This window comes from Triturus cristatus, chromosome 11 (genome assembly GCF_964204655.1).
Source record: "Triturus cristatus chromosome 11, aTriCri1.1, whole genome shotgun sequence".
In the NCBI taxonomy this organism is placed as follows: domain Eukaryota; kingdom Metazoa; phylum Chordata; class Amphibia; order Caudata; family Salamandridae; genus Triturus; species Triturus cristatus.
Window position 1 is genome coordinate 1,007,002,223 of NC_140594.1, and position 24,747 is coordinate 1,007,026,969.

The 24,747-nt window shown below is 49.5% G+C and overlaps 1 protein-coding gene across 4 annotated transcripts in view; it reads left to right on the plus strand.

Annotated features, from left to right (window-relative positions):
- The window catches only part of WDR49 (WD repeat domain 49), a 359,762-nt gene that overhangs the window by 125,535 nt on the left and 209,480 nt on the right, over positions 1-24,747 (plus strand). For 3 of the 4 annotated variants that reach the window (XM_085635179.1, XM_085635182.1, XM_085635180.1), the window contains one exon: positions 1,938-2,171. The exons of the other annotated variant lie outside the window; for it this stretch is intronic. In XM_085635179.1, the coding sequence (XP_085491305.1) occupies positions 1,938-2,171 (234 nt within the window). The remainder of the gene's footprint in view (positions 1-1,937; positions 2,172-24,747) is intronic. 4 annotated transcript variants of the gene reach the window in all.

The following is a 24,747-nucleotide window of genomic DNA, read 5'->3' on the forward strand; positions in this document are numbered from 1 at the left end:
ACCTGATCCCTCGTGCCAAGCTCTGGCAGGTGTTGTCCGACCTGGGTTTTCCATCTTTGATCCTTGATATTATCAAGCGTCTTCACGAGGGGAACTACGCCAAAATTAGGTGGGGCAATCAGGGCCAGCTGACAGAAAGGGTGGCAGTGAATAGGGGAGTAAGCCAGGGTTGTGTGCTGGCTCCAACTTTGTTCTCGCTCTTTATAAATGGGGTGGTTGACCATTTGAGAGAGGACCTATCTGATGCCCCAACCCTGGCAGGGGAGAAATCTCCTACTCTCCTCGTCGCCGATGACACCCTTCTGTTGTCTAAAAGTCCAAGTGGCCTACAAAAACTGCTCGATAGGTTTAGCAAGTTTTGCGATGCACGGGGTTTAGTGATAAATACCACCAAAACAAAATTAATGACACTAACCCCATCCAAACGTTTTAGGAATGGGATCACACTCAATGGCATGCCACTAGATATTGTAGATTCCTTTGATTACTTGGGCATTAGGATCAACAATAAGATGAAGTGGAACAGCCATTTAGCGAAAATGCTCCTTAACCATAAGAGGGTGGCGGGGTCAATTTTAAGAGAGCAGCGACTTTCCTTTAGTAGACCAGTTGTTCCGGCCCTTGTGGTCTACGACGGGAAGGCTTTGCCCTCAGCATTATATGGGGTGGAGCTATGGGGGTTTGAGACTATCAGTGACCTGGAGAGATCTGAGAACCATTTCTACAGAGGACTGGTTTCTCTACCATCTTCTACCCCTTTGTCACCGCTTCGTGGTGATCTGGGAAGAACGCTCTTTCAAGGATATAGTAAGACACGCCCGTTGCTCTTTTGGGTTCGCTTGAGACGCACCCCTGAATTGGCCAGCTATGCTGCTGCCTTGAATGAGATTATCAATTTAGATACAGGTAACAAGATAAAATGGATCTGCAATCTAAAACAGCTGGCCATAGAAATTGGTTATGGGGAGGCATGGTCCAGCCAGATTCCACCCGCAAAGCAAATTATTAAAAAAGCCTATTGGGACTTGGTGAAGGGAGAGGAAGATCGAAACCCCAATCGAGGGATCCTTACTGATCAGTTCCGGGAGCACAAGCCGGACATCAAAACTGAGCAGTATCTCGATTTTATTCAATCTCCACGAGATAGAACACTCTACATGAAGCTCAGGTTAGGAACCCTCCCGCTCAATGCTTTGGTAGTGGGCTGGAAAAAACAGAGCGTTACATCTGCCAACTGCCCCGGGTGTTGTGCCCCCAATGAATCCATCTCCCATTTCCTCTTTGCGTGCCCGGCTTATAGAGCGGCAAGGAGGAAATGGCATAGCCCAGTCTGCAGAAATTTGGGGTTTCTGGATTTTAGGGTGGCGTTGCACTCTATTCTAACCGATACCTCTTCCCTTGCCATGGTTTGTGGGGTAGCTACATTTTTGGGGTGTGCCTGGTTGACGCGTACCAAATTGTTGAGTCCTAATAAGAGCTAGGCGTCTAGAGAGACATGTGTATTTTGCTCTGTTAAATCAGGAATTGATTTTTATGGTCTTTTTATCTGTACATATTCCTTTTTTTAACTCTATTTTTATATTGTCACATGTTGTATAACGATGGATTTTTACTGATTAATTGATGAATTAATTATGTTCGTACTTTTATGATATTTTTATATTGAATAAAGTGTTATACTACTACTTACTTGGTATGAGATGGATGTATTGAAGAACATCCATGTTCCAGCTGAATAGTTTTAGATCATTAATTAAACCTGGAGTAGTATTCAATACTGCTTCTCAGTATACTTCAAATAGTTTGTTCTGCTATGTCATTCGAAGGTGACGGTAAATCATTGCATACCATTTTAATAAACAGGTCATACAAACATTTCATTCAATCTTTGCATTAAATGTAATTACATGTGCAGTTCTTTTGTCGTTAATACACAGGTGTTAAGAATCTGGGATGTTCACCATCAGCTCTGCATCCAGCGGATTGCAAACATATTCCCAAAAAGTGTGGATTTCCATTTGGTTTTCTATTTCTATGAAGCACACAGACGACTTTTTATGGCCTTTAACAGCCACGTGACAATGTTGTTAGTTAAGCAGGACATTGGTAGAAAGATTACAAGTCATGAGAAGTCAGTCACATGTGTTCTTTTCAATTCCGTCTTCAAGCAGGTAAATTAACTTTCCATATTGTAGTGCTAAGTTCTTGTTTTTGTTCGACATTGACGTAGTGCTTGTGATCATTTCATGCTGCTAGGCTAAGTCTCAGTGATATTTTCACATTGATGAGCAAAGTTGTTGAGATCTACTCATATTACAAGAGCAGGGGGCATATGTATCAAGCGATTTTGTATTCGCAAACGCTGCAATTCGCAAAAAAACAGCGTTTGCGAATACAAAATCGCAAAATGCGATGTATGAGCCATTTTCGCATCGCATTATTAAGGAATCGCTAATTTAGCGATTCCTTAATTTTGCGTAAGCATTTAAGGAATCGTAAATTGCGATTCCTTAAATGCTATGTAACACGCACCCAAGTTGTGCGAATTCTCCTTAAGAAATCGCAAATTACCACCAACTGCAAGTTGGTGGTAATTGCGATTTCTTTGAAAAATGCAATTTTTAGCATTTTTGAAAGTGCCATGTGGCGCACATACATGCCCTTAGGGCATGTATGTGCGCCATATGCGCACACATGTTCATTTCAGGGGTGCATCAGGGTGTCATCATGACACCCTTGCACCTTTGAAATTATTCTCAATTTGCGATTAGCAAATTGCAATTCGCAATTTGAGAATTACTTCCCATTCATTCCTATGGGCCTCCTGGCCCATAGAAATGAATGGGAAGGTGTTCCTTATTTGCGATTTCGCAATTTGCTAATCACAATTAAGGAATATTAAGAATTTGCAAAATATGTGCGAATTTTTAAATACATCCCGTTTTGCAATTCTCAAATAGCGATTCTCAAAAAATCGCTATTTGAGAATCGCAAATACGGTTTTTGAATCATATGCCCCTAGGGCGCTAACAAATGGCAGACTTGGTCGCAGGTGTAGTGGCTATCCTGTCTGCTGTATTACAAGTTCATTATAGCCTATGAAATAATAACATGACAGGCGGGGATATCTGTCACATTTGATGGAGTTTACAATCTACCAAACTCTAAAAGAGACCATAAGGGCTAGCTTTAGTGTTAAAAATACTTTATTGAATTCAATACATACTACATATCAACCAAATACAAGAACAATATTGATAAACCAAAATGAATATGCAGTACTAGAAATCTATAAGAAAACCCATAAAAAGTCCTTATGAATTTTGAGAAGGGGAGAGGGAAAGGAGAGAAGGGTGAGGGAGGAAGCGAAGACATAGGAAAAGTCATATTATATAACTATTCTACTACTCTTTGACTGCAAATGGTTCGAATTGCAAAATGGCATACCAAACACAATTTGTGATTTGGTGACATTTTACTAAATCACAATTTGTGTTTACAGTTGCAAACTGATGTGTTTAGGGCAAGCCGGAATGGGATGTATTAATGTTTTGCAACTAAAATCTGGTCACAAAACATTAATAATTTACCAATTACTGAGAGGGAGTGATAAACCATTCACAAATGGGAAGGGGTTCCCAAATGACCCTTTCCAATTTGTGAAAGAAAAAAGAGTAGCCAGCGGTTCTTGGACACTTCCCAGTGTTAAAAAAAAATGTTTGTTAAACCTCAGCAAGAATGCCATAAAACATATCCCGAATGGATCACTGTCACACTCTATATGAAATGTTGCTAGACAATCTTTGAGATGTAATACAGAAAGTAAAAGGGAATGTAAGCTGAATGTTAGGTTTATAGCTATCACTTTGTGTAAAGTTGATATTTGCCCTAATCTGAGCCTAAGTGTTTTGGCACAGAGTGGACAAGGTGTACGGAGAAAATGTGGATCTGGTAACTTGGTTAGCAATTTATTTTTATTTTTTTGATTTCAAAGTATTTTATTAAAAACAATTTTTATAAGCAAAGACATTAGCATTTCTGTTACAGGTTTAGCTATTCGTAGTTTGTACAGCAGTGTTTACAGGCACCGCGGGTGTCTCTGCGTCGACGCGCAGAGGTGCTTTTAGCGCCTTAACTGTTCGTTGTATCTCTCAGGAACAGTGATCATCTCCCCGATCCGACGGAGCAGCAAACTCAGGCAGCCATCCCCCGTGCCTTTCAAGCTATTTGTATTTGGCTTTTGTGCCTCAAAGTTTCACAAAGAAATAAACAGGGTCATGTTTTTCTACCCATAAGACACATGAGAACCGTGGTAGGATTACCAAAGTCAAAAACATAGGATGCTTGAATCCTGATCTTTTAAATGTGGTCCCTTACCACAAGGTAGCCTTTTCACATGAGTGATTCTGCATGATGTTTAGTACACAATAATGAGCTAGTATTGACCATCTCATATAAAAAATAGCATTCTCTTCCAGACTTCCATATTTGTTGTACTTTTACCAATTATACCTTCACCTTTTTGCCATTCGCCTGAGAAAGTACATGGGGGCAAAGACAAAGAGTCTGGATGCAATTTGATCACAATACAGGAGCCTGACTTGTTTGTCACATGTACTGTACAGATATTTGTCTTATTTGGTGTGATAACACATAACCTTATAACGTTGCTGCCGTTAAAGATCATAAATCAGACATCTAGTCATATATACTGGACCGTGGCACAGACAAGGTAGGTGATTGGCCTCATTATTTAAACATTAGCATTTTGGAGGACAACCACTCCGTGCCCCCAGTATAACCCTGCAGAAATACTCAGTAGGCTTCAGATGTGGAGTAGTTGGCTCATGTAACACAATGTTTAGGGCTCCTTATGGATCTCTATCCATCCATGCTGGAAAATAGCATTCTCACCTTATGACCAGTGGCGGCTGGTGACATTTGAAAGTGGAGGGCGTAAACTTTCTGTTGGAGTGCACCGTGGCGAGCGAGTGCAGCGAGCAAGCACAAACATCTTAAGAGAGTTTCGGGGGGTATTCCCCCCGAGAAAATTTTGAAAAAAGAGAGGGTAAATGGTGCATTTTCAAGCAAATTTGAGAAGCACAGAGACTAGAGCTGCAAACACACATAGAGCCCGCTGCAGCACTGTGACTAGGACTGGTGCTACAAATAGAGCCAGCTGCAGCACAGAGAGGAGAGCAGTAGATAAGTGGGAGATAAGTGGGAGATAAGTGGGAGAACTAGAAACAAATAGAAGTGCCATACATACATACACTAAACAGAACACGCTTTCAAATAACAGGCAAAGGATGCTCCATACCCAGATGAGCGCAATGGGCAATTGAAAATCAAAATAAAGGGCACACGGAGTATACACATGGAAACAGAAAAACCCAAAATACCACATACACATACACACTCAGCAGCAAGCAGAACGTGGACATAAAATACAAACAAAAGGCTATCATGGTCTGCGCATGTGCAGTCATTTCACCAGTCCCTGCTGACAGCCACTTTCGCCATCTATTGAAATGTGCCATCGAGTGTTTTTAGAGCTTTCTCCTTATTCACAGCCTTTCTTGGACTAACAAACCTGACAAAAGTATTCCAACATGCGTGCACAGAGACGGTGTACATCCTAACATGCTTCTCTTAAGCTTTATGAACAACTCCTGTTAGCTGGCCTCCGTGGCAGTCATCTGGGGAAAAAACATTTGCGAACCAACGAGAACTGAATCCCGGCGTCAGAGCCGAGATCCATTAGCTTTGCCTATGCTTGTTACAACAGTGTCAGACCCAAGGGGACTGAGCCCGAAAGCCGAGTAGACGTTAGAACAGTAAGTAAGTCAAAGGTTATACAAATAATTGACCAGCACCGAGGTTATACAAATAATTGATGTAATATATTGCTTGTGAATTAAGTTGCTGAGAAAATTACCATCGGTGCCACATTTTGGACGTTTTTGACATGTCTAGGGTTACCAGCCTGGCTCAGGCCTATTTAATTTCATACTCCTTCGTTTCATTTATTTTCAAAAGGTCCCCTGGCTTTACATCTCTCCACTGCCTCAGATTTATAGGGTTAAATGCTGACTAATAATGGGAATAAAAACTATTTAGTAATAATTAGGGCCCTGTTTTACTTGGCAGCGATTTATTTGATTTTAAACCGTATTAATCCCTATGCAGTCGCGGCTGGGGGGGGGGGGGTCGCGCACGGGGGAAATGAAATATTTAAAAAAGAACTTACCTCACAGCCGGTCCACGGGTCCACGCCACCTCTCAGACCTCTGCTCCCCTGGGCGCCTTCACGAACGGCACTGGAGGGGCCTGCCAACCCCTCTCAGCCAATCCTGGCGCTGCCAGCAGCGCCAGGATTGGCTGAGGGCACAGCTTACGCTACACCCGCCGCCTGCCCATTAGGAGACCGAGGGGCTCCTAATGGGCATGCGCAAGGCAGTAAAAACACAAGTACGCATGACTGGGCACGGAGTAAAAATTAATCTCCATGCCCACTCATGCGCACTTGTGCTGCCTTTCCCTGGCTTGTGACAATGCATGTCAGTCAACATGACGCCGGACCGCCCACGGTCCGACGTCATGCTGACTGACATGCATTGTCAGTTAGTTCTCCCCACCCTCGGCGTCTCTGAACTTAAGTAAACTAAGTTCAGAGACACCGAGGGAGCTGCGGGTGCGCGGGGCGGGGGGCTACGCCCCAATGGACGATCCGCGCCTGCTTATGACTGTAGAATATTGATGGTCTCCCTCTTTACCCTTCAATTCCTCTGCCTCCCCCTGCCTGTTTAACATTGTTACCACTGTTATATTGAAATCTTCTCTCAAGTCTTTATTTTCTTGAGTATATGCAAATGTAGATTTTAGTGATGTAGGATTCACAAGCTACATCATTATAATAACTTTTTAACAACATGGGACTCGAATTCTCCTAATAGTTATTCTTCTTCTACATAGGTGACTTCCTAGACTGTTTACATCAAAAAAGTCAGGTCAGAGTAAGATGGGAGAGCACACAAGTCAGATGGGAGAGCACTCAATAGCTCCATGGAAGGGTCGAATAGGCAATAGGATTCTTAATCCATCCTTCCCTAAAAGAGCCATGAGGGACTAACACAGACTTTCTAGTAGGCACATAGATTATAGTGTCCAATATGTTTGGAATGTTGTGGTGTAAAATACATTGTTTGGTCTACTGTAGGAAAACAAATCATCAAAAAACCTATTGTGTTGGTTTTCAAACTCATATACTCTCTCAAATATGAGGCAGTTTTTGTTGGACTTGGCCCTTCTGGCAGGGTCACCCCTGAACTTTTTGCTTTTTATTGTGACCTGGTGTTAGAGATTTTTGGCTTCTGCGCACTTTACCACTGTGTCCCAGGGTAAAGTGCGTGCGTGTAGTGAGGTTGGCCTGCCCTCCCATAGGAATGAATGGGGAATGTGTGTGTCCCTGGTAGTTCCTGATGCGTGGGGAGTGCAGGTGCGAGTTTGGTATGTACGGACTCGTGTGATGAAATGCTACGCGATGATGTGTGCGGCGTAAATGTACCTAGTGTGGAAGTGTCACTTCTAGAAGTGGGCACTTCTGTGTGCAGTGTGAAATGAGTGCCTTGTCTGACGATTGGTTGGCTGAGGTCATATGACGGGCTGGGATTTCCCCACACAATGCTGGCTCCGCCCCCTGTGGTGCGACTGATGACCCTGGCCTGCTCTCTGAATAGGGAGAGGGGCTGAGCAAAACAAAGTGCTCAGGAACCAGTTGTGTCTGGTTCGCCCCTTCCCTGCACCTTGAGACAAAGGGATTTGGTGTATAAAAGAGGGGCTGTGACCCCATGAAAATGTTCTTGTGCTTAACTTGAAACAACCAGGGGCGTGCTGCTGCTGGGGCCCAGGGGAAGGCTTGCCTCCCTGGGCCCTGCCCAGCCCCTGGATGCCTGATGGACTTTGTGGGACCTTTTGATTCTTTTTCCTGGATCTATCAAGGACTTTTGGCTGGTCCTCCACATAGCGCCTGGAGAGCGCTTTATTCTAATTCCCCCAGAAAAAGGAGCTGGGGCTGTGCAGCGTTGCGCTGCTAGAAGCGAGAGAGAGGGAATCCCCAGCGTAGGGATTCCCCCATGATGTGTGCCTCGCGGGTGCCCACCCCGCTTATTTGGTTGCTTTGGGTGTGCAGGTGCCCACCCTGCGTCTTCGTTTTTATTTTATTAAGTACTACGGGTCCCCTCCCCGCTTATTGGTGTCCCACGCGGGTGCCCACCCCGCTGCTGCATTTATTTCCCCGCTCGAGGGAGCCTACCCCTCAATTTGAATCGGAGGAATCGCCGCCGCTGCCCAGCCGCCGCCGCCCGGAAGTCAGGCAAGGTTGCCTGTGACGTGGGCGGGGCCAGCGGCTGGGGAGGAAGCGGCGCGAGAGTCGTGGGACCGGAAGAGGAGTCTTGGCAGGAGCCGCGAGGGCTCCATCGTGTAAGTCCCGGTCCCGAGATGGGGGACCGGGTGAAGCGTGGAGGAGTGGGGCGGCGTCCTTCACGGAGGGCGGGAGCCCACCCCGCCTCCACAAGCCAACAGGTAAAAGTCCCGGGTCCCAGGAGGGGGCCCGGGTGAAGATGGCAGCGCAGGGCTCCCAGGTCTGAGGGAAGCCCCGAGCCGCCTGAGAAGTGAAGCAGAGTCCCCGCCCAGAGGCCCGGTGAGTGAGGGCTCAAGGGGGGGGCGAGAGAGAGGCACCAGTGTCGGTGCTGACTTCCTGGGCGGCCCCGTCTAGCAGTGGGCCGCCCCAACGAAGGGGGCATCCTTTGTTTAGAGCCCCGAGTGAGGCTCCAACGAGGGGGTCAGTTTTGCCAGTGGCGCCGCCGTAGCGGGCCACTGTAGTTCTTGGGGACATGTTGTCTTAGAGCCTAGGTGGCTCCAACGTTGTGACATTGCCTTCAGGGCCATTGAGAGCCATGCCTCATTTTACTCCCACAGCTGCACAGCACTTAGTGCCAGCTGCAGCCTTTAGGCCCTGTTCTTGTCCCCAGCTGCCCAGCAAGTAGTGGGCAGCTGCTACGTTTAGGTTTTGGGCGCTTGGTGTTTTGCCTTGACTGCGTGCGCAGTCTTGCCCTGACTCTGCTGGACAGGGTGTCCTAGCCCGACAAGGCCAGTTGGCCTAGGGACTGCCACAGGTGGTGGCTAATGTGAGTTTTGCGCTATTGTTCCTAAACCTGCACCTCTGAATGTGTTTTTATGCGTCATGTGCCTTGTGTTTACACCTCTGAATGTGTTGTGATGCATCATGTGTAATGTGCGTTTACCCCTACAGGTATTGTGATACTTAGGTGGTTGTTTTTCTCCTAGTACAGGTGGTGCTAGTGAGGTCCTGGTTCCCTGCGCAATATTTTCCTAAGGTGGTTAGGGTTGCGTAGGTGGTACTTACCTGTTACCAGTAGTTACTGGTTGTGTGCTACATGTGTTATTTTGTGCTACAGTAATTTTATATCCTATGTTCTAAGTGCTAATTTCTAAAAGTGCTAATTCCTGACAGTGGTCCATGTGGCCCTGTCCACTGTACATATAATCCCTTGTAAATTCTGCCCGTTCCTGTTGGGACATTGTAGAGCGTGTGTTTTTATCTAATGTGTTTTGGTATAATACCAAGGCTATTTTTATATAATACCTTGTGTGGAGTTTCTTTTATGGTGGGCCTTGGGTGTTGTTGCTGGGTGCGCGCGCAAGCGCTTTACACATTGCCTCCGGGATAAGCCTGACTGCTCGTGCCAAGCTACCAAGGAGGTGAGCAGGGGTTATCTTTGGCGTGTAACTCCCCAGCCCTGACTAGAGTGGTGGTTTCTGCCTGGCTTTGGCGCAAGCCTTAGCCAACCAGAAATCCAATTTCTAACATTGGTGGCAGCGGTGGGATTAGGACTTGCGTTTGCGCAGTACCACAGCGACAGCTGGCTGCACCACAAAACTCTGCATTTAGATAGTCACATGGTATAGGGATTATTGTTTTTGATTTTGTTTTCTCCTCAAGAGTGTCATTTTTAAATGGTGTTTTCTGCGCCTCTATGTTGTGTGGCAAAAGAGAGAAAATGACAGGGCGGGATGCCAGTAGGTGGGGAGGTTCCCATAGATAGGGAGTCCCCTGCTGGGTCCAGTGCCCAATCCCTGTTCCTGTCCCCAGAGGTATGGGTAGATAGGAGGGAAGAAAGGGAGTGTGGAGGAGAAACAGCTAGCTCAGGGAGGTGGTTATCCCCTGAGCGTAGTGTGAGTGTCTGGATTCACCAGTAAGGGTGGGATCCAGTGGTGGCAGCAGAAGTGTGTCCAGTGCAGGAAGCCCCATTCCCGTTCCCAGAGTATGGTACCTAGTACTCAGTAAGAGGGGTGCAGGTTGAGATTCAGGGGCAGTGAGGAACTGTCCCACCAGTCTGGGGGGGGCGTGTGTGGATGAGTGATGTATTGCACTGGACAAAGGAGTGTGAGTTCTTTTTGCGATAAGGAGCTTGCATGGATGGTGGACCTCTGGCTGTGTGCTAGAGGTCTTGCAGAGGCATTGGGGAGTGATTCCAAAAGTAGTGACTTAGGTATCTTCTGTTCCTGTGTGGGGGAAGAGGTTCAGTGTAGCCCAGCTAGGTCCCAGTGGAATGGGAGGGGTGTAGGGGCTCATGTCCTGTTCTTAGTGGAGATGGAGTGAGTGTGGGACGGTGTGTCCCACGGTGGCCCGAAACCCCGTCTCAGGGCCTGGAGGGTTCCCTAAGGGAGCGCCAGGTCGGGGGCCTAGGCTGTACTTGTAGGTCATTTGAGGAGGATCTTCCAGTGTCTAGAGGGCGTGGAGTGTCTGTAACCAGAGCTCCAGGGGTCCTGGTGTTGGGCAGTACCGCTCCTAAGTGGAGGGTGCAGTAGTCCTGGTTGAGGGGTGAGAGGGGGAAAGACTCCCCATTTGAAGAGCCATTGGGTCAGGGGCCAGCCAGAAGGGCTGAGCGACCAATGAGTGACCATGGTGACGCCATTTCTGTCCTGGGGGATCTCTGTGCCCTGTCAGGTGGACAGGAGGTCGCGAGATTAGAGCCAGGCAGACTGTCACACGACCCATTAGTTATGTGTCACCCTCAAGGGGGGGCATGCGTGCTTCCCCGGAAGTCCTGGTTTGCTGGGCAATTGTCTGACCAAAGGGTTAAGCCCCGAGGTTGGGGAGGCCAGGTTCAGGTTCAGTCTGACCTGGAGGGAAGGGCATCTGTAATCAGTGTCCTGACCGGTTCGTCTTCCAGGGGTACCGCTCCTAGGTGGGAGGGTGCAGAACTCTGGAAGGGGGTGCAGAGGGAGGGCATCCTCGCCTCTGACCCCGGTGCAACCTAAGGGTTTAGACCCTAGGTTGGGAGGCTTGGAGAGTCTCCAGATCCCAGGTGGTAGACCAGTTGATGGAGAGAGGTCCTGAACTGGTGGGAGAGTTGTGTTCTGGTGGGTGCTTCCCTGGGAGGGTGCGGAACCCCAGAAGTAGATGTAGGGTGGGGCACTCTTGCCCGTGACCTCTGGTCAGCCTGAGGGTGTGGACCCTAGGTTGAAGGATCAGTGGTAGTTGGGAACTACACTGAGAGGGAGAGTGGAGAATGGCTTGTATGCCAGGGGTTACTACCCCCCACTCTGGGTTTGGCAAGGACCAGTGGTATCTGGGTGGCCTAGGGCCTGGTCCTGGCCATGGACAACTAGGGAGTACCAGTGGGGCAGCCTAGTTGGGCCTGAGAGTTTGTTTCAGAGGGAACCACGTTGGTTCAGAGTGGCATAGAACCGGAGGGTGTCCCTGCCGTGCGGGCCCGCGTCCGTGTTCTATCGCCCAAAGCAGGGAAGCCCATCACGGTGGTGATTGGTCTACCCTGCGTTTTGGCTGGAAGGGGGTTGTGTTGGACTTGGCCCTTCTGGCAGGGTCACCCCTGAACTTTTTGCTTTTTATTGTGACCTGGTGTTAGAGATTTTTGGCTTCTGCGCACTTTACCACTGTGTCCCAGGGTAAAGTGCGTGCGTGTAGTGAGGTTGGCCTGCCCTCCCATAGGAATGAATGGGGAATGTGTGTGTCCCTGGTAGTTCCTGATGCGTGGGGAGTGCAGGTGCGAGTTTGGTATGTACGGACTCGTGTGATGAAATGCTACGCGATGATGTGTGCGGCGTAAATGTACCTAGTGTGGAAGTGCCACTTCTAGAAGTGGGCACTTCTGTGTGCAGTGTGAAATGAGTGCCTTGTCTGACGATTGGTTGGCTGAGGTCATGTGACGGGCTGGGATTTCCCCACACAATGCTGGCTCCGCCCCCTGTGGTGCGACTGATGACCCTGGCCTGCTCTCTGAATAGGGAGAGGGGCTGAGCAAAACAAAGTGCTCAGGAACCAGTTGTGTCTGGTTCGCCCCTTCCCTGCACCTTGAGACAAAGGGATTTGGTGTATAAAAGAGGGGCTGTGACCCCATGAAAATGTTCTTGTGCTTAACTTGAAACAACCAGGGGCGTGCTGCTGCTGGGGCCCAGGGGAAGGCTTGCCTCCCTGGGCTCTGCCCAGCCCCTGGATGCCTGATGGACTTTGTGGGACCTTTTGCTTCTGTTTCCTGGATCTATCAAGGACTTTTGGCTGGTCCTCCACATAGCGCCTGGAGAGCGCTTTATTCTAATTCCCCCAGAGAAAGGAGCTGGGGCTGTGCAGCGTTGCGCTGCTAGAAGCGAGAGAGAGGGAATCCCCAGCGTAGGGATTCCCCCATGATGTGTGCCTCGCGGGTGCCCACCCCGCTTATTTGGTTGCTTTGGGTGTGCAGGTGCCCACCCTGCGTCTTCGTTTTTATTTTATTAAGTACTACGGGTGCCCACCCCGCTTATTGGTGTCCCACGCGGGTGCCCACCCCGCTGGTGCATTTATTTCCCCGCTCGAAGGAGCCTACCCCTCAATTTGAATCGGAGGAATCGCCGCCGCTGCCCAGCCGCCGCCGCCCGGAAGTCAGGCAAGGTTGCCTGTGACGTGGGCGGGGCCAGCGGCTGGGGCGGAAGCGGCGCGAGAGTCATGGGACCGGAAGAGGAGTCTTGGCAGGAGCCGCGAGGGCTCCATCGTGTAAGTCCCGGTCCCGAGATGGGGGACCGGGTGAAGCGTGGAGGAGTGGGGCGGCGTCCTTCACGGAGGGCGGGTGCCCACCCCGCCTCAGCAAGCTAACAGGTAAAAGTCCCGGGTCCCAGGAGGGGGCCCGGGTGAAGATGGCAGCGCAGGGCTCCCAGGTCTGAGGGAAGCCCCGCGCCGCCTGAGAAGTGAAGCAGAGTCCCCGCCCAGAGGCCCGGTGAGTGAGGGCTCAAGGGGGGGCGAGAGAGAGGCACCAGTTTCGGTGCTGACTTCCTGGGCGGCCCCGTCTAGCAGTGGGCCGCCCCCAACGAAGGGGGCATCCTTTGTTTAGAGCCCCGAGTGAGGCTCCAACGAGGGGGTCCGTTTTGCCAGTGGCGCCGCCGTAGCAGGCCACTGTAGTTCTTGGGGACATGTTGTCTTAGAGCCTAGGTGGCTCCAACGTTGTGACATTGTCTTCAGGGCCATTGAGAGCCATGCCTCATTTTACTCCCACAGCTGCGCAGCACTTAGTGCCAGCTGCAGCGTTTAGGCCCTGTTCTTGTCCCCAGCTGCCCAGCAAGTAGTGGGCAGCTGCTACGTTTAGGTTTTGGGCGCTTGGTGTTTTGCCTTGACTGCGTGCGCAGTCTTGCCCTGACTCTGCTGGACAGGGCGTCCTAGCCCGACAAGGCCAGTTGGCCTAGGGACTGCCACAGGTGGTGGCTAATGTGAGTTTTGCGCTATTGTTCCTAAACCTGCACCTCTGAATGTGTTTTTATGCGTCATGTGCCTTGTGTTTACACCTCTGAATGTGTTGTGATGCATCATGTGTAATGTGCGTTTACCCCTACAGGTATTGTGATACTCAGGTGGTTGTTTTTCTCCTAGTACAGGTGGTGCTAGTGAGGTCCTGGTTCCCTGCGCAATATTTTCCTAAGGTGGTTAGGGTTGCGTAGGTGGTACTTACCTGTTACCAGTAGTTACTGGTTGTGTGCTACATGTGTTATTTTGTGCTACAGTAATTTTATATCCTATGTTCTAAGTGCTAAGTTCTAAAAGTGCTAATTCCTGACAGTGGTCCATGTGGCCCTGTCCCCTGTACATATAATCCCTTGTAAATTCTGCCCGTGCCTGTTGGCACATTGTAGAGCGTGTGTTTTTATCTAATGTGTTTTGGTATGATACAAAGGCTATTTTTATATAATACCTTGTGTGGAGATTCTTTTGTGGTGGGCCTTGGGTGTTGTTGCTGGGTGCGCGCGCAAGCGCTTTACACATTGCCTCCAGGATAAGCCTGACTGCTCGTGCCAAGCTACCAAGGGGGTGAGCTGGGGTTATCTTTGGCGTGTAACTCCCCAGCCCTGACTAGAGTGGTGGTTTCTGCCTGGCTTTGGCGCACCTTAGCCAAGCAGAAATCCCATTTCTAACAGTTTTCAATTATTCTTTTAGGGTATTTTTAGTCCCTAATCCAACCAAGTGCAGAATGGGTCTTATTTAAGGGTATTGTCAAGAATTCCTGTCATACAAGGGAAACACGCCCTTATGTAAACAGGAGAGCTGTTACATAACTCAAGGAAAACACGCCCTATAAAGGGAGGAACCGGGAGGTACAAGGCTGTCGGATATTGTGTTAACACCGACGTACCTGCTTCGTGAAGAGCAGTGTTCCGGAGTGGTGCTCCAGTAAGGCAAGAACGGAGGTAGGTCGAGTCGTTACTCCCTGGGCCGTGTCTTGCCCCATCGTCACCTGTGAAGGACCCGGAAGCTCTACCGGTCAACCATTGAGCTTCGCTTTTTGACTCGGCTGAGTCCAAGCGCAGTGGCGCTTTTGCTGGTTGGAGTCGTAACTCCCAGCCCGACCAGAGACACAGGGACTGCCAGCTGTAACGCACACCAGGAGGTGTTTGCCGCGTTACAGACTCGGAAGTCCACAGGATCGATCGAGCGGCTGCTCTCGGTTCAGTCTTCTTGCTTGTGATTGGGGTATCGGTGACGCATCACCAGGAGGTGACTCCGCGTCCCGGTGCAGTCTGAGGAAGAGGTTGAGCGGCTACTCCCTTCAGGTAGAGACCCCGGCTGGGTGTTTCCCTGACTCCTCGATTCTCCCCAACACTCTTCGTGCCCCTCACAGCCTACCGATTGGCATTGTCGGCCATTTCATTTCTGCCCTCTGTTGGCATACGCCGGGATCGGCGTATATGCAGAGGACGGTTAGGACCATCCGTGCTGTGGGCTGGTAACGTACTTAGCCTGGAGGATTCCAGTGACTATAACTTTTGTTTGTTCTTTGTATTTTATTTGCCTTCATTAAAAGAACTAACCCTTCACAAGTGGTTGCGTCCTCATTGTCGTGTCTGTTAAACGATCCTGAGACGTTCAGGGCGTTACAAAATATCCGACCGTAATAACACTAACTGTCTCCCGGTCGATAACAGACATGGCAACACTTGATGATGTGCTGGCTGCTTTAGCGGCCATGCAAGTTGAAGTGGCTGCCTCTAGGCAAGAAACAGCCGATGTAAAAGCCAGACTGGATGCTATCCAATTGGACCCGCTCACGCCCAGCACCTCCCTCACGAACCAGACCCCTGCGGTAGTAGTGGAAATGCCGGTAGCCATCCCCTTGGCAACACCAGAGAGGTACAGTGGGGATCCTAACACAGTGCAGGTATTCCTCACACAAGTGGCGCTACATTTATCGTGCAAACCAAAGGCGTTCCCCACGAGTCAGGCTCGTGTGGCTTTCCTTATATCCTATTTGGCTGGAAACGCGGCACAATGGGCCGTACCTCTGGTGAGCAGGGACGACCCCCTCTTATGTGATTGGGGTGCTTTTCGCGAGGAATTCCTGAAGGTATTCGACAGAAGGGCTGACTCGTACACGGCGGACCGTGAAATGCTTGAGTTGAGACAGGGATCCAACGACCTGGTGCAGTATCTCAACGCGTTCCGAAGGCTGGTTGCGGAAACCAAGTGGCCTGTTGCTAAACAGACGGCGCTCTTCCATCAAGGGCTGTGCGATGAGCTCAAGGACGCCGTGGCTCATATTGACCCTCAACCCAAGACATGCGAGGGCCTTATCAACCTGGTATTACGGCTGGAACATAGGCTAAGTGAAAGAAAGGGGGATCATGGGAGAAAAGGAAAATCCCTTCCATCCTATGTGACGGTGGGAAGTCCTGAAACTTCCACCGCATCCAAGGGAGAACCCATGGACATCAGCGCAATACGAGCGAGCCTCACAGCCACGGAGAAAGAGTCACGCCGTAAACAAGGATTGTGCCTATATTGTGGCAAAAAAGGCCACTACGTACGTGAATGCCCTGCCAAACCGAAGACGTCACGTTATCGGGCCAACCGGTCGGTAACAGCCGTGGTGGACATACCGGCGGAAAACTAGAGGACTCCAAGACCAGAGAAGGGGCATCTCGGAGTCACTCATCCATCCCTTCACTTTCCAACTCGGTCACTAAGGGACAACGACACCTGTTTATCACGGTGCACGTGGGAGTGCATGACCAGTGGATACCCGTTGTGGCCATGGTGGATTCAGGGGCCACTGGCATGTTTATGGACCACAACGAGGCATGCAGGCTAGGGCTAGTGCTTCTTCCCAAAGCAGTACCCGAAGACGTCTATGCGGTAGACGGAAGGCGATTGGTGACGGGGCCCATCGGACAGCACACGGGGGTCCTTCCGATGAGATATGGGAGGAACCATTTGGAACAAATCGATTTTAACATCATCCGAGCGCCCCAATATGGCGTCATATTGGGATTGCCGTGGCTACAGAAACACAACCCCTTTGTGGATTGGCCAACACATCGCATCGAAATGACGTCACCGTATTGCATCCTGCATTGTGGAATAAGAACGGAATCCCTTGACGCAGATGAGAGCGGGAGTCAGACGGTGGCTACAGCGGCAGAAAAAGATGTGGCTCTCCCCCAGGCTTATCACAGTTTTGAGGATGTATTTGATGAGGTGAAGGCGGAAGTGCTACCACCACATAGACAGTTTGACTGCCAGATCGACCTGGTGCCAGGGGCCAGCGTTCCCAGCGGCAGGCTGTATGCCCTGACGGAGCCTGAAAACGTGCATCTCCGGGGGTACCTGGATAAACTCCTCAAGCTAGGATTCATCCGCCCGTCCAAGTCTCCGGCCGCCTCGCCACTCTTCTTCATCCCGAAGGCTAATGGGGAGCTGAGAGCCTGTGTGGACTTTAGGGCATTGAATGCGATAACCATAAAAAATCGGTACCCCTTGCCTCTCATCAGTGTACTTCTGGAACAGGTCAAGAAAGCTCGTATCTACACCAAGTTGGATTTGAAAGGGGCATACCATCTGGTGCGCATGAGGGACGGAGACGAGTGGAAGACCGCCTTTAAGACCAGGTTCGGCCTTTTTGAGTACCTCGTCATGCCGTTCGGTCTGTGCAACGCCCCGGCAGCCTTTCAGTACTTTTTGAATGAGGTATTCAGAGAGGAGTTGGATATCTACGTGGTCGTATATATCGACGACATCCTCATCTATTCGTCCAGTGTGGAGGAGCACGTACACCACGTCAAAGCTGTACTCCAAAAGCTGAGGGAAAACATGCTGTTTTGTAAACTCAGCAAGTGTGACTTCCACGTCACATCCGTGGAATTCCTCGGAGTGATGCTGAGTCCAGAGGGACAGGAGATGGCAGAACGAAAGATCAAGGCGGTGAAAGAATGGCCGGTGCCCCAAAGCGTGAAGGACGTCCAAAGTTTCATTGGCTTCGCCAACTTTTACAGGCGGTTTATAGATGGATTTTCAGGAGTGGTGGCCCCAATCACACAGCTACTGAGGAAGTCCAAGGAGTTTGTCTGGTCCCCTGAAGCGAACAAAGCCTTTGAGGCCCTGAAAAGCGCCTTTGGTAAGGCGCCGGTGTTGGCTCACCCCGATCCGGATCTCCCCTACGTGGTGGAAGCAGACGCGTCGGATGTGGCGCTGGGGGCTATCTTGTCCCAACGCAACCACGACACAGGGGTGCTTCATCCCGTTGCGTACATGTCCCGCAAACTCAACGACGCCGATGGCAACTACCATATTGCGGAGAAGGAGCTTCTCGCAATCAAGGACGCCTTCACCGAATGGAGGCATTGGTTGATGGGGGCAAGACATGTGGTATCGGTGTACACGGACCATCGGAACCTACAGTTCATGACGGCCACTAGACACCTTTCTCCCAGGCAGCTGCGGTGGATGATCTTCTTTGCGGGGTTCAACTTCCGCATCTCATATCGGCCGGGGACGGAAAACCGGAAGGCGGACGCCCTGTCCCGTCAATCTGCAGTTAAGGAACCATTGCCTGCAACCGAGCGTTCCATCATTTCCCCGAGGATGGTATTGGGGGTTATCCAACCGGATACTTTCCTGAGGGGAATAAAGAGAGGGATCAGGTCATTCGCATGGCGGAGGTGGCTCCTCAGTCACAGAGAATGGCAGCTGAAGGACGGGATACCCCTGAAGGGCAGGTGCCTATTGATACCCACGCCTAGGCTAAGGAAACAAGCATTCATCTGGTGCCATGACTCTCCATGCGCAGGTCATTTGGGCTTTGAAAAAACAGTGGCTAGCATGGGACGGCATTTCTGGTGGCCAACCATGAGAGTGGATGTCAGGAGGTGGGGACAGGAGTGTCCTACATGTGCTACCATGAAGGCCGACCATGGCCGAACCCAAGGGCTCTTACATCCACTTCCGACCCCGGATAGACCATGGGATAGCATATCACTGGACTTCGTGGTGGGCCTACCGGTAGACCAGGGGATGACGGCAATACTGGTGGTGGTGGATTACTTGACGAAAATGGGGCACTTCATCCCCTGCAAGAGAGTCCCTACGGCCGGGGAATTGGCGTCACTACTCCTAAAGAATGTGGTACGACTGCATGGATTACCTGGGGTGATCGTGTCGGACCGGGGGTCGCAGTTTACTGCGCAATTCTGGAAGACTTGGTGCACTGCGCTGCATGTTAAGACCGCCCTGTCCACCAGCTACCACCCTCAAACGGACGGCCAAACCGAGCGCCTGAACCAAACGCTCAAACAGTATCTGCGATGTTTTGTGGACCAGGGCAGGGAAGAATGGGTCGACTTGCTATGGGTTGCAGAGATAGCCTATAACAACGCCACTCACAGCTCCACACAGTCATCTCCGTTCTATAGCAACTATGGCCAACATCCCAGGTTCTTGCCATTTCTACATCCGTTCAGAGAGGACAGGATTCCCGCCACAGCGGACAGGGTGGCACACATAAAAGACACGTTGATGCGCTCAAGGGCTGTCCTAATAGAGGCCAAGAGAAGATACAAGGCTGCGGCAGATAGGAAGAGAAGGCCCGGGCCACTGTACCGCACTGGAGACTACGTCTGGATATCCACAAGAAACATGAGGTTTCGAAAGAACAGTGTGTTCCATCCCAAGTACATGGGCCCCTATCGAATTACCAAGTGTATGGGTCCCGTGAACGTGAAGGTGTGCTTGCCCCAGTCATTGCGGATACACCCTGTCTTTCATGTATCATTGCTCAAACCAGCACCCTCCAAGCCGTCTGGGACACCTAGGCCGGTATGCGTGGAGTCGGAGGTGGAGTATGAAGTGTCGGGCATACGGGCGTCCAAATGGCGCAGGGGGAAGCTGTGGTACCTGGTTGCGTGGAAAGGCTATGGCCCGGAGGAGCATTCATGGGAACCGGCTGAAGGGGTTCATGCTCCGCGCTTGGTCTCCTTGTTCCATCGGCGTTTTCCTGCCAGCGCTGGACCCGTGGGGAGCCGCTGAGAGGGAGGATGTACTGTCAAGAATTCCTGTCATACAAGGGAAACACGCCCTTATGTAAACAGGAGAGCTGTTACATAACTCAAGGAAAACACGCCCTATAAAGGGAGGAACCGGGAGGTACAAGGCTGTCGGATATTGTGTTAACACCGACGTACCTGCTTCGTGAAGAGCAGTGTTCCGGAGTGGTGCTCCAGTAAGGCAAGAACGGAGGTAGGTCGAGTCGTTACTCCCTGGGCCGTGTCTTGCCCCATCGTCACCTGTGAAGGACCCGGAAGCTCTACCGGTCAACCATTGAGCTTCGCTTTTTGACTCGGCTGAGTCCAAGCGCAGTGGCGCTTTTGCTGGTTGGAGTCGTAACTCCCAGCCCGACCAGAGACACAGGGACTGCCAGCTGTAACGCACACCAGGAGGTGTTTGCCGCGTTACAGACTCGGAAGTCCACAGGATCGATCGAGCGGCTGCTCTCGGTTCAGTCTTCTTGCTTGTGATTGGGGTATCGGTGACGCATCACCAGGAGGTGACTCCGCGTCCCGGTGCAGTCTGAGGAAGAGGTTGAGCGGCTGCTCCCTTCAGGTAGAGACCCCGGCTGGGTGTTTCCCTGACTCCTCGATTCTCCCCAACACTCTTCGTGCCCCTCACAGCCTACCGATTGGCATTGTCGGCCATTTCATTTCTGCCCTCTGTTGGCATACGCCGGGATCGGCGTATATGCAGAGGACGGTTAGGACCATCCGTGCTGTGGGCTGGTAACGTACTTAGCCTGGAGGATTCCAGTGACTATAACTTTTGTTTGTTCTTTGTATTTTATTTGCCTTCATTAAAAGAACTAACCCTTCACAAGTGGTTGCGTCCTCATTGTCGTGTCTGTTAAACGATCCTGAGACGTTCAGGGCGTTACAGGTATGCAAAGTTGGGAAAGTGGTCTTGTGTGAGCTCTTGTAGTGCAAAGTTCCACCCATTAGATCAGCGCACACACACACACTTTAAAAACAATCCAAGTGAATGCACATTTTTAGCTATTTCAAGTTTTTTTTAAAGACTAATATGTCTGTCACAACATATGTGCATGAAGGTGCCCAGAGACCAGAGGCCCAGGATATCAGCTCCCACTTGACTAAGGGGCTGATTAGGATGGCGGATTTTGGCACATCCGCGGTGCTGGCAGAAAACGCCTCACGTCCACCATATTATAATGGGCAAAGATAGCCCATTTCCAGTCCGCTGTGGAGTTTCGGGATCTGCAAGAAATTCCCTTACCCAACGGTGGCGGAGGGAGCCAATAGAGAGAGACCGCCGTCCGGAATGACGTTACGACCGCCGGACAAATCACGATGCCTCAAACAGCCCATCACAATGCAGAGGAGAAACCAGCCACTAGGAGACGGCGGAAGCACTACTGCGAAGATCGAAACTCTAATCCCGGGCACCTCCACACATTCCTGACAGCTATGGATCCAGCTCTTCAAGCCCTTCCACTACTGTAACTGATCCACTACCAGCGGATAAGACATCACCGCGGTCAACACTGCAGGTATGTAAATAACACATCTCCGCATACAACCACAACACACAACTCCTGTGCTGAAATATGGTTCCTGTCCACATCAGGCACTCTGATGGAGACAGTAACATATCCCCCTGTGTACTCACACATGTCCTGCTTGCTTGAAATCCACACCTCCGATTCGGGGTCACCCATCAACATCAAAATCACTGCAATGTCCCGGTCACGTCACTGCAGCGGTGAAGACACGGGAAAACCTGCACACAATGTAGTAGGCAGGGCCGGCGCCAGGCATGGGCAGTCTGGGCAGCTGCCCAGGGCTCCACCTTCACTCTACCCACATGGTGGGCCGTATCAGTTGGCCACAGCCCACAGCACGCTTCCCACATCCATTTCTGCACATGCTGTTTGCCCCTCTTGTGCCCCCCCTCAATACACTATTTAGCAGCCAGGTGTGGCTGGACCTCGCACCTCACACACAAAGGGCTAGGTAGATTGACTGGGAAGGTGGGGGTGAAAATGAACACCCTACATAGAAGGTCAGGGCCTGGACAACCCTCCTCCTCCATCTGCCTTCCACTCATGTGAACCAAACTGAGTAAATCAAGAAATGAAGACTCACTCTGCATATGACCAACCACGGAACTGTTAACACAGCATGTCAAGTCCCTCAGACACATCCCACACTGACACTCTGCCACATACACATACCATAGGTCAGCAGCTATGTATGACAATAAATGGAGTAGCTCAAAGTGGAGTGCACAGTGCTGGAAAACCATGGAGCAAGCCACATAGCATTTGTACATGACATGCAAGAGGAGGAACATATCACACTACCCTTAGGCCATCAAATCAGACATGGGTGGCACAGTAATTGAAATTAAACCAAAGTGACATCTGTGCAATATCTCTGGGATACAGCAATGCAAGCTATGCATAGGCACAGGAATGACAGGAAGTGTCAGAAGCCATACAGTGACCAGCCCCACATCCGTGTCAACTACCTTGACATGTGTATGCCACCAGCACAACACACATGGCTCATTGTCACACTCCCTGACTGTCAAACCCAAGTGGGACCTTCACACATACCCCTCATTTACTCATCTCACACATGCACTACTCACCACCTGTGAGAAACACACATAAATGTGCAAATAAGGTCCTGTGAGTTTCCTGACAACCAATCACACACCCTGGTGTGTATCTACAAATGGCAGACTCCCACTCAGGGATGCCTGAACCAATGCTGATCAAAAACCAATAGCCAAACACAAATCTCGCAAACAACATCCAAAGAAGTCCAACAAGTTCAGCCGTGTGCAGGCAAACAGTGGATAGGCAATGTGACCCTAGACAGAACAGGAATGCACAACATTTTCACTCTGGACAAATGCACAGACACCATACCCTAACCCAATCAAAAATTGCATTATCAAATGCCAATCATGAACACTAACTGGGATCAATGGGACAAATCAGCTAACACAGACATAGACACCACACCAGTTATTAATTGAGCATGGTGCCAATGTGAACCACAAGCATGTACATGCACAATCGTGACAAGTGACAGGTCAAATATAGGAGGACATATCACTATTGTGTACTCAAAACAAGCTCATGAACAAGACTCCACATTGCTGCATGTGACATTCACACAAGAAATGCACACTACACATTCAACACACATCTGAATGTATACCAATACACAAACTACTCTCACACAATGTCATGCAAATAGAACATCACACACACATGAACCTGTCAGTAGAAAGAGCCCACACAGGCCAAACACTGCATCCATCAACAACCAAAACACAACATCTGCAATAAACAATATATCACATAGTCAACGCAGCTGGACATCAGGTGGATGCACATCAGGCAAGTACAAGGCAACATACACTGACAGCACTGCATGCACAGTAAGTAGTGTGTGAACACCAAGAAAACCAGTATCACACATATCTGAGTGCTCCACCATGAACTTCCACACCACAAATCATCACAGCACCCAGATCACATCACACTCAGGAAGGGTAGCAGTACCCCAGCAAACAGACCTATAGCTTAGCCATCACCCACCGCTGCACAACTCAGGAAAACCTAGATGCAAACAATATGACTAGAGGACTGTGCAGCTCAAACATATGCACTGCACATGAGCAAACATGACTGCAACCAAGTAGAAGAAAACAACACATAACCAATTGTGAAGCAGTTCTGAGTGGCACATTGGCCCTGTACACAGATCATCTTCCCACAGTATATTGTCACACTATGAAGTGGTGGGGAGGGACACACACTGGCAAGGCATGGGGTGGAAGAATGAGACTGAAGTGGTGTGTGCAGGTGAATGTACATTGCAAAGCACACATAAAGGAGTAACTCACAATGTGTAGGCATCAGAGGCACCTATAGGGGATGGTATGACTCCTCATACCACATTCTATACTTGGCCCAAAAATGTGTCAAGGGACAGCAATGCATGAGAAAACTCGCAAATAATGTCAGTGTGGCTGAGCAGGTCAGCACAGTGAGCACAAACTTAAACAAGACCAATGGCTGATCAACAAAACACAACACAGACTTTGCAGTGATACACTCTGTATACTCACAATCAGAATCAGAATAAGCTTTATTCGATTTTAAGCATGTAAAATCACAAAAGCAAACATATCAGATAAAAAGGAAAACAATTTAGACTTTTTTATATCTAAATTTAAACATACAATATGTTATAAACTTCATCCTACATGAAACTTTAAAGAGCAAACATAACTCATAAAATTGGAGAAGAAAACCATTTTACAGAACATCTTTCTCTCGAAATTAAATCCATCATACAGTGTTAATAGGTCAGGCTCTTGGCGGGATTTAAGCGTTAATGCACTTTCTAGTCCTCAATATACTTTTTAAAAAACAGGCAATAGCTACAGTAAAACAATCATTGACTAAAAATTGCAAATATAAAAATACTGGTCGACTTTGCCGCCATCTGCCTAGCCTTAAAAGGGGCAGGATCCATCTCATTCTCTCTTTTTGTGAAATTTACAGAACAAGACCGCATGTATTGTTGTTTGTGGAGCTAGACCATCACATGGACAGACACTTAACTGTCTAGACGAATTATTCAATTCTGGGTAACTAATTAAACGATGAAAGTTCCCAAATCTGAAATGGGTTAAGAGGTATCTGTCATATCCACTAAGTTACACAATAAGTATGGCTGAATATCATATGTTATTAAAATCAGTTGATGCTGAATTACTCTCGGTTTGTTTGATTCCAGAACAAATCTGTTTGCCTCCACGTGGCTCATACAGATTCTTTTTAACTCCTTCCTGGAGACAGGATTCATAGATTCGGAACGATT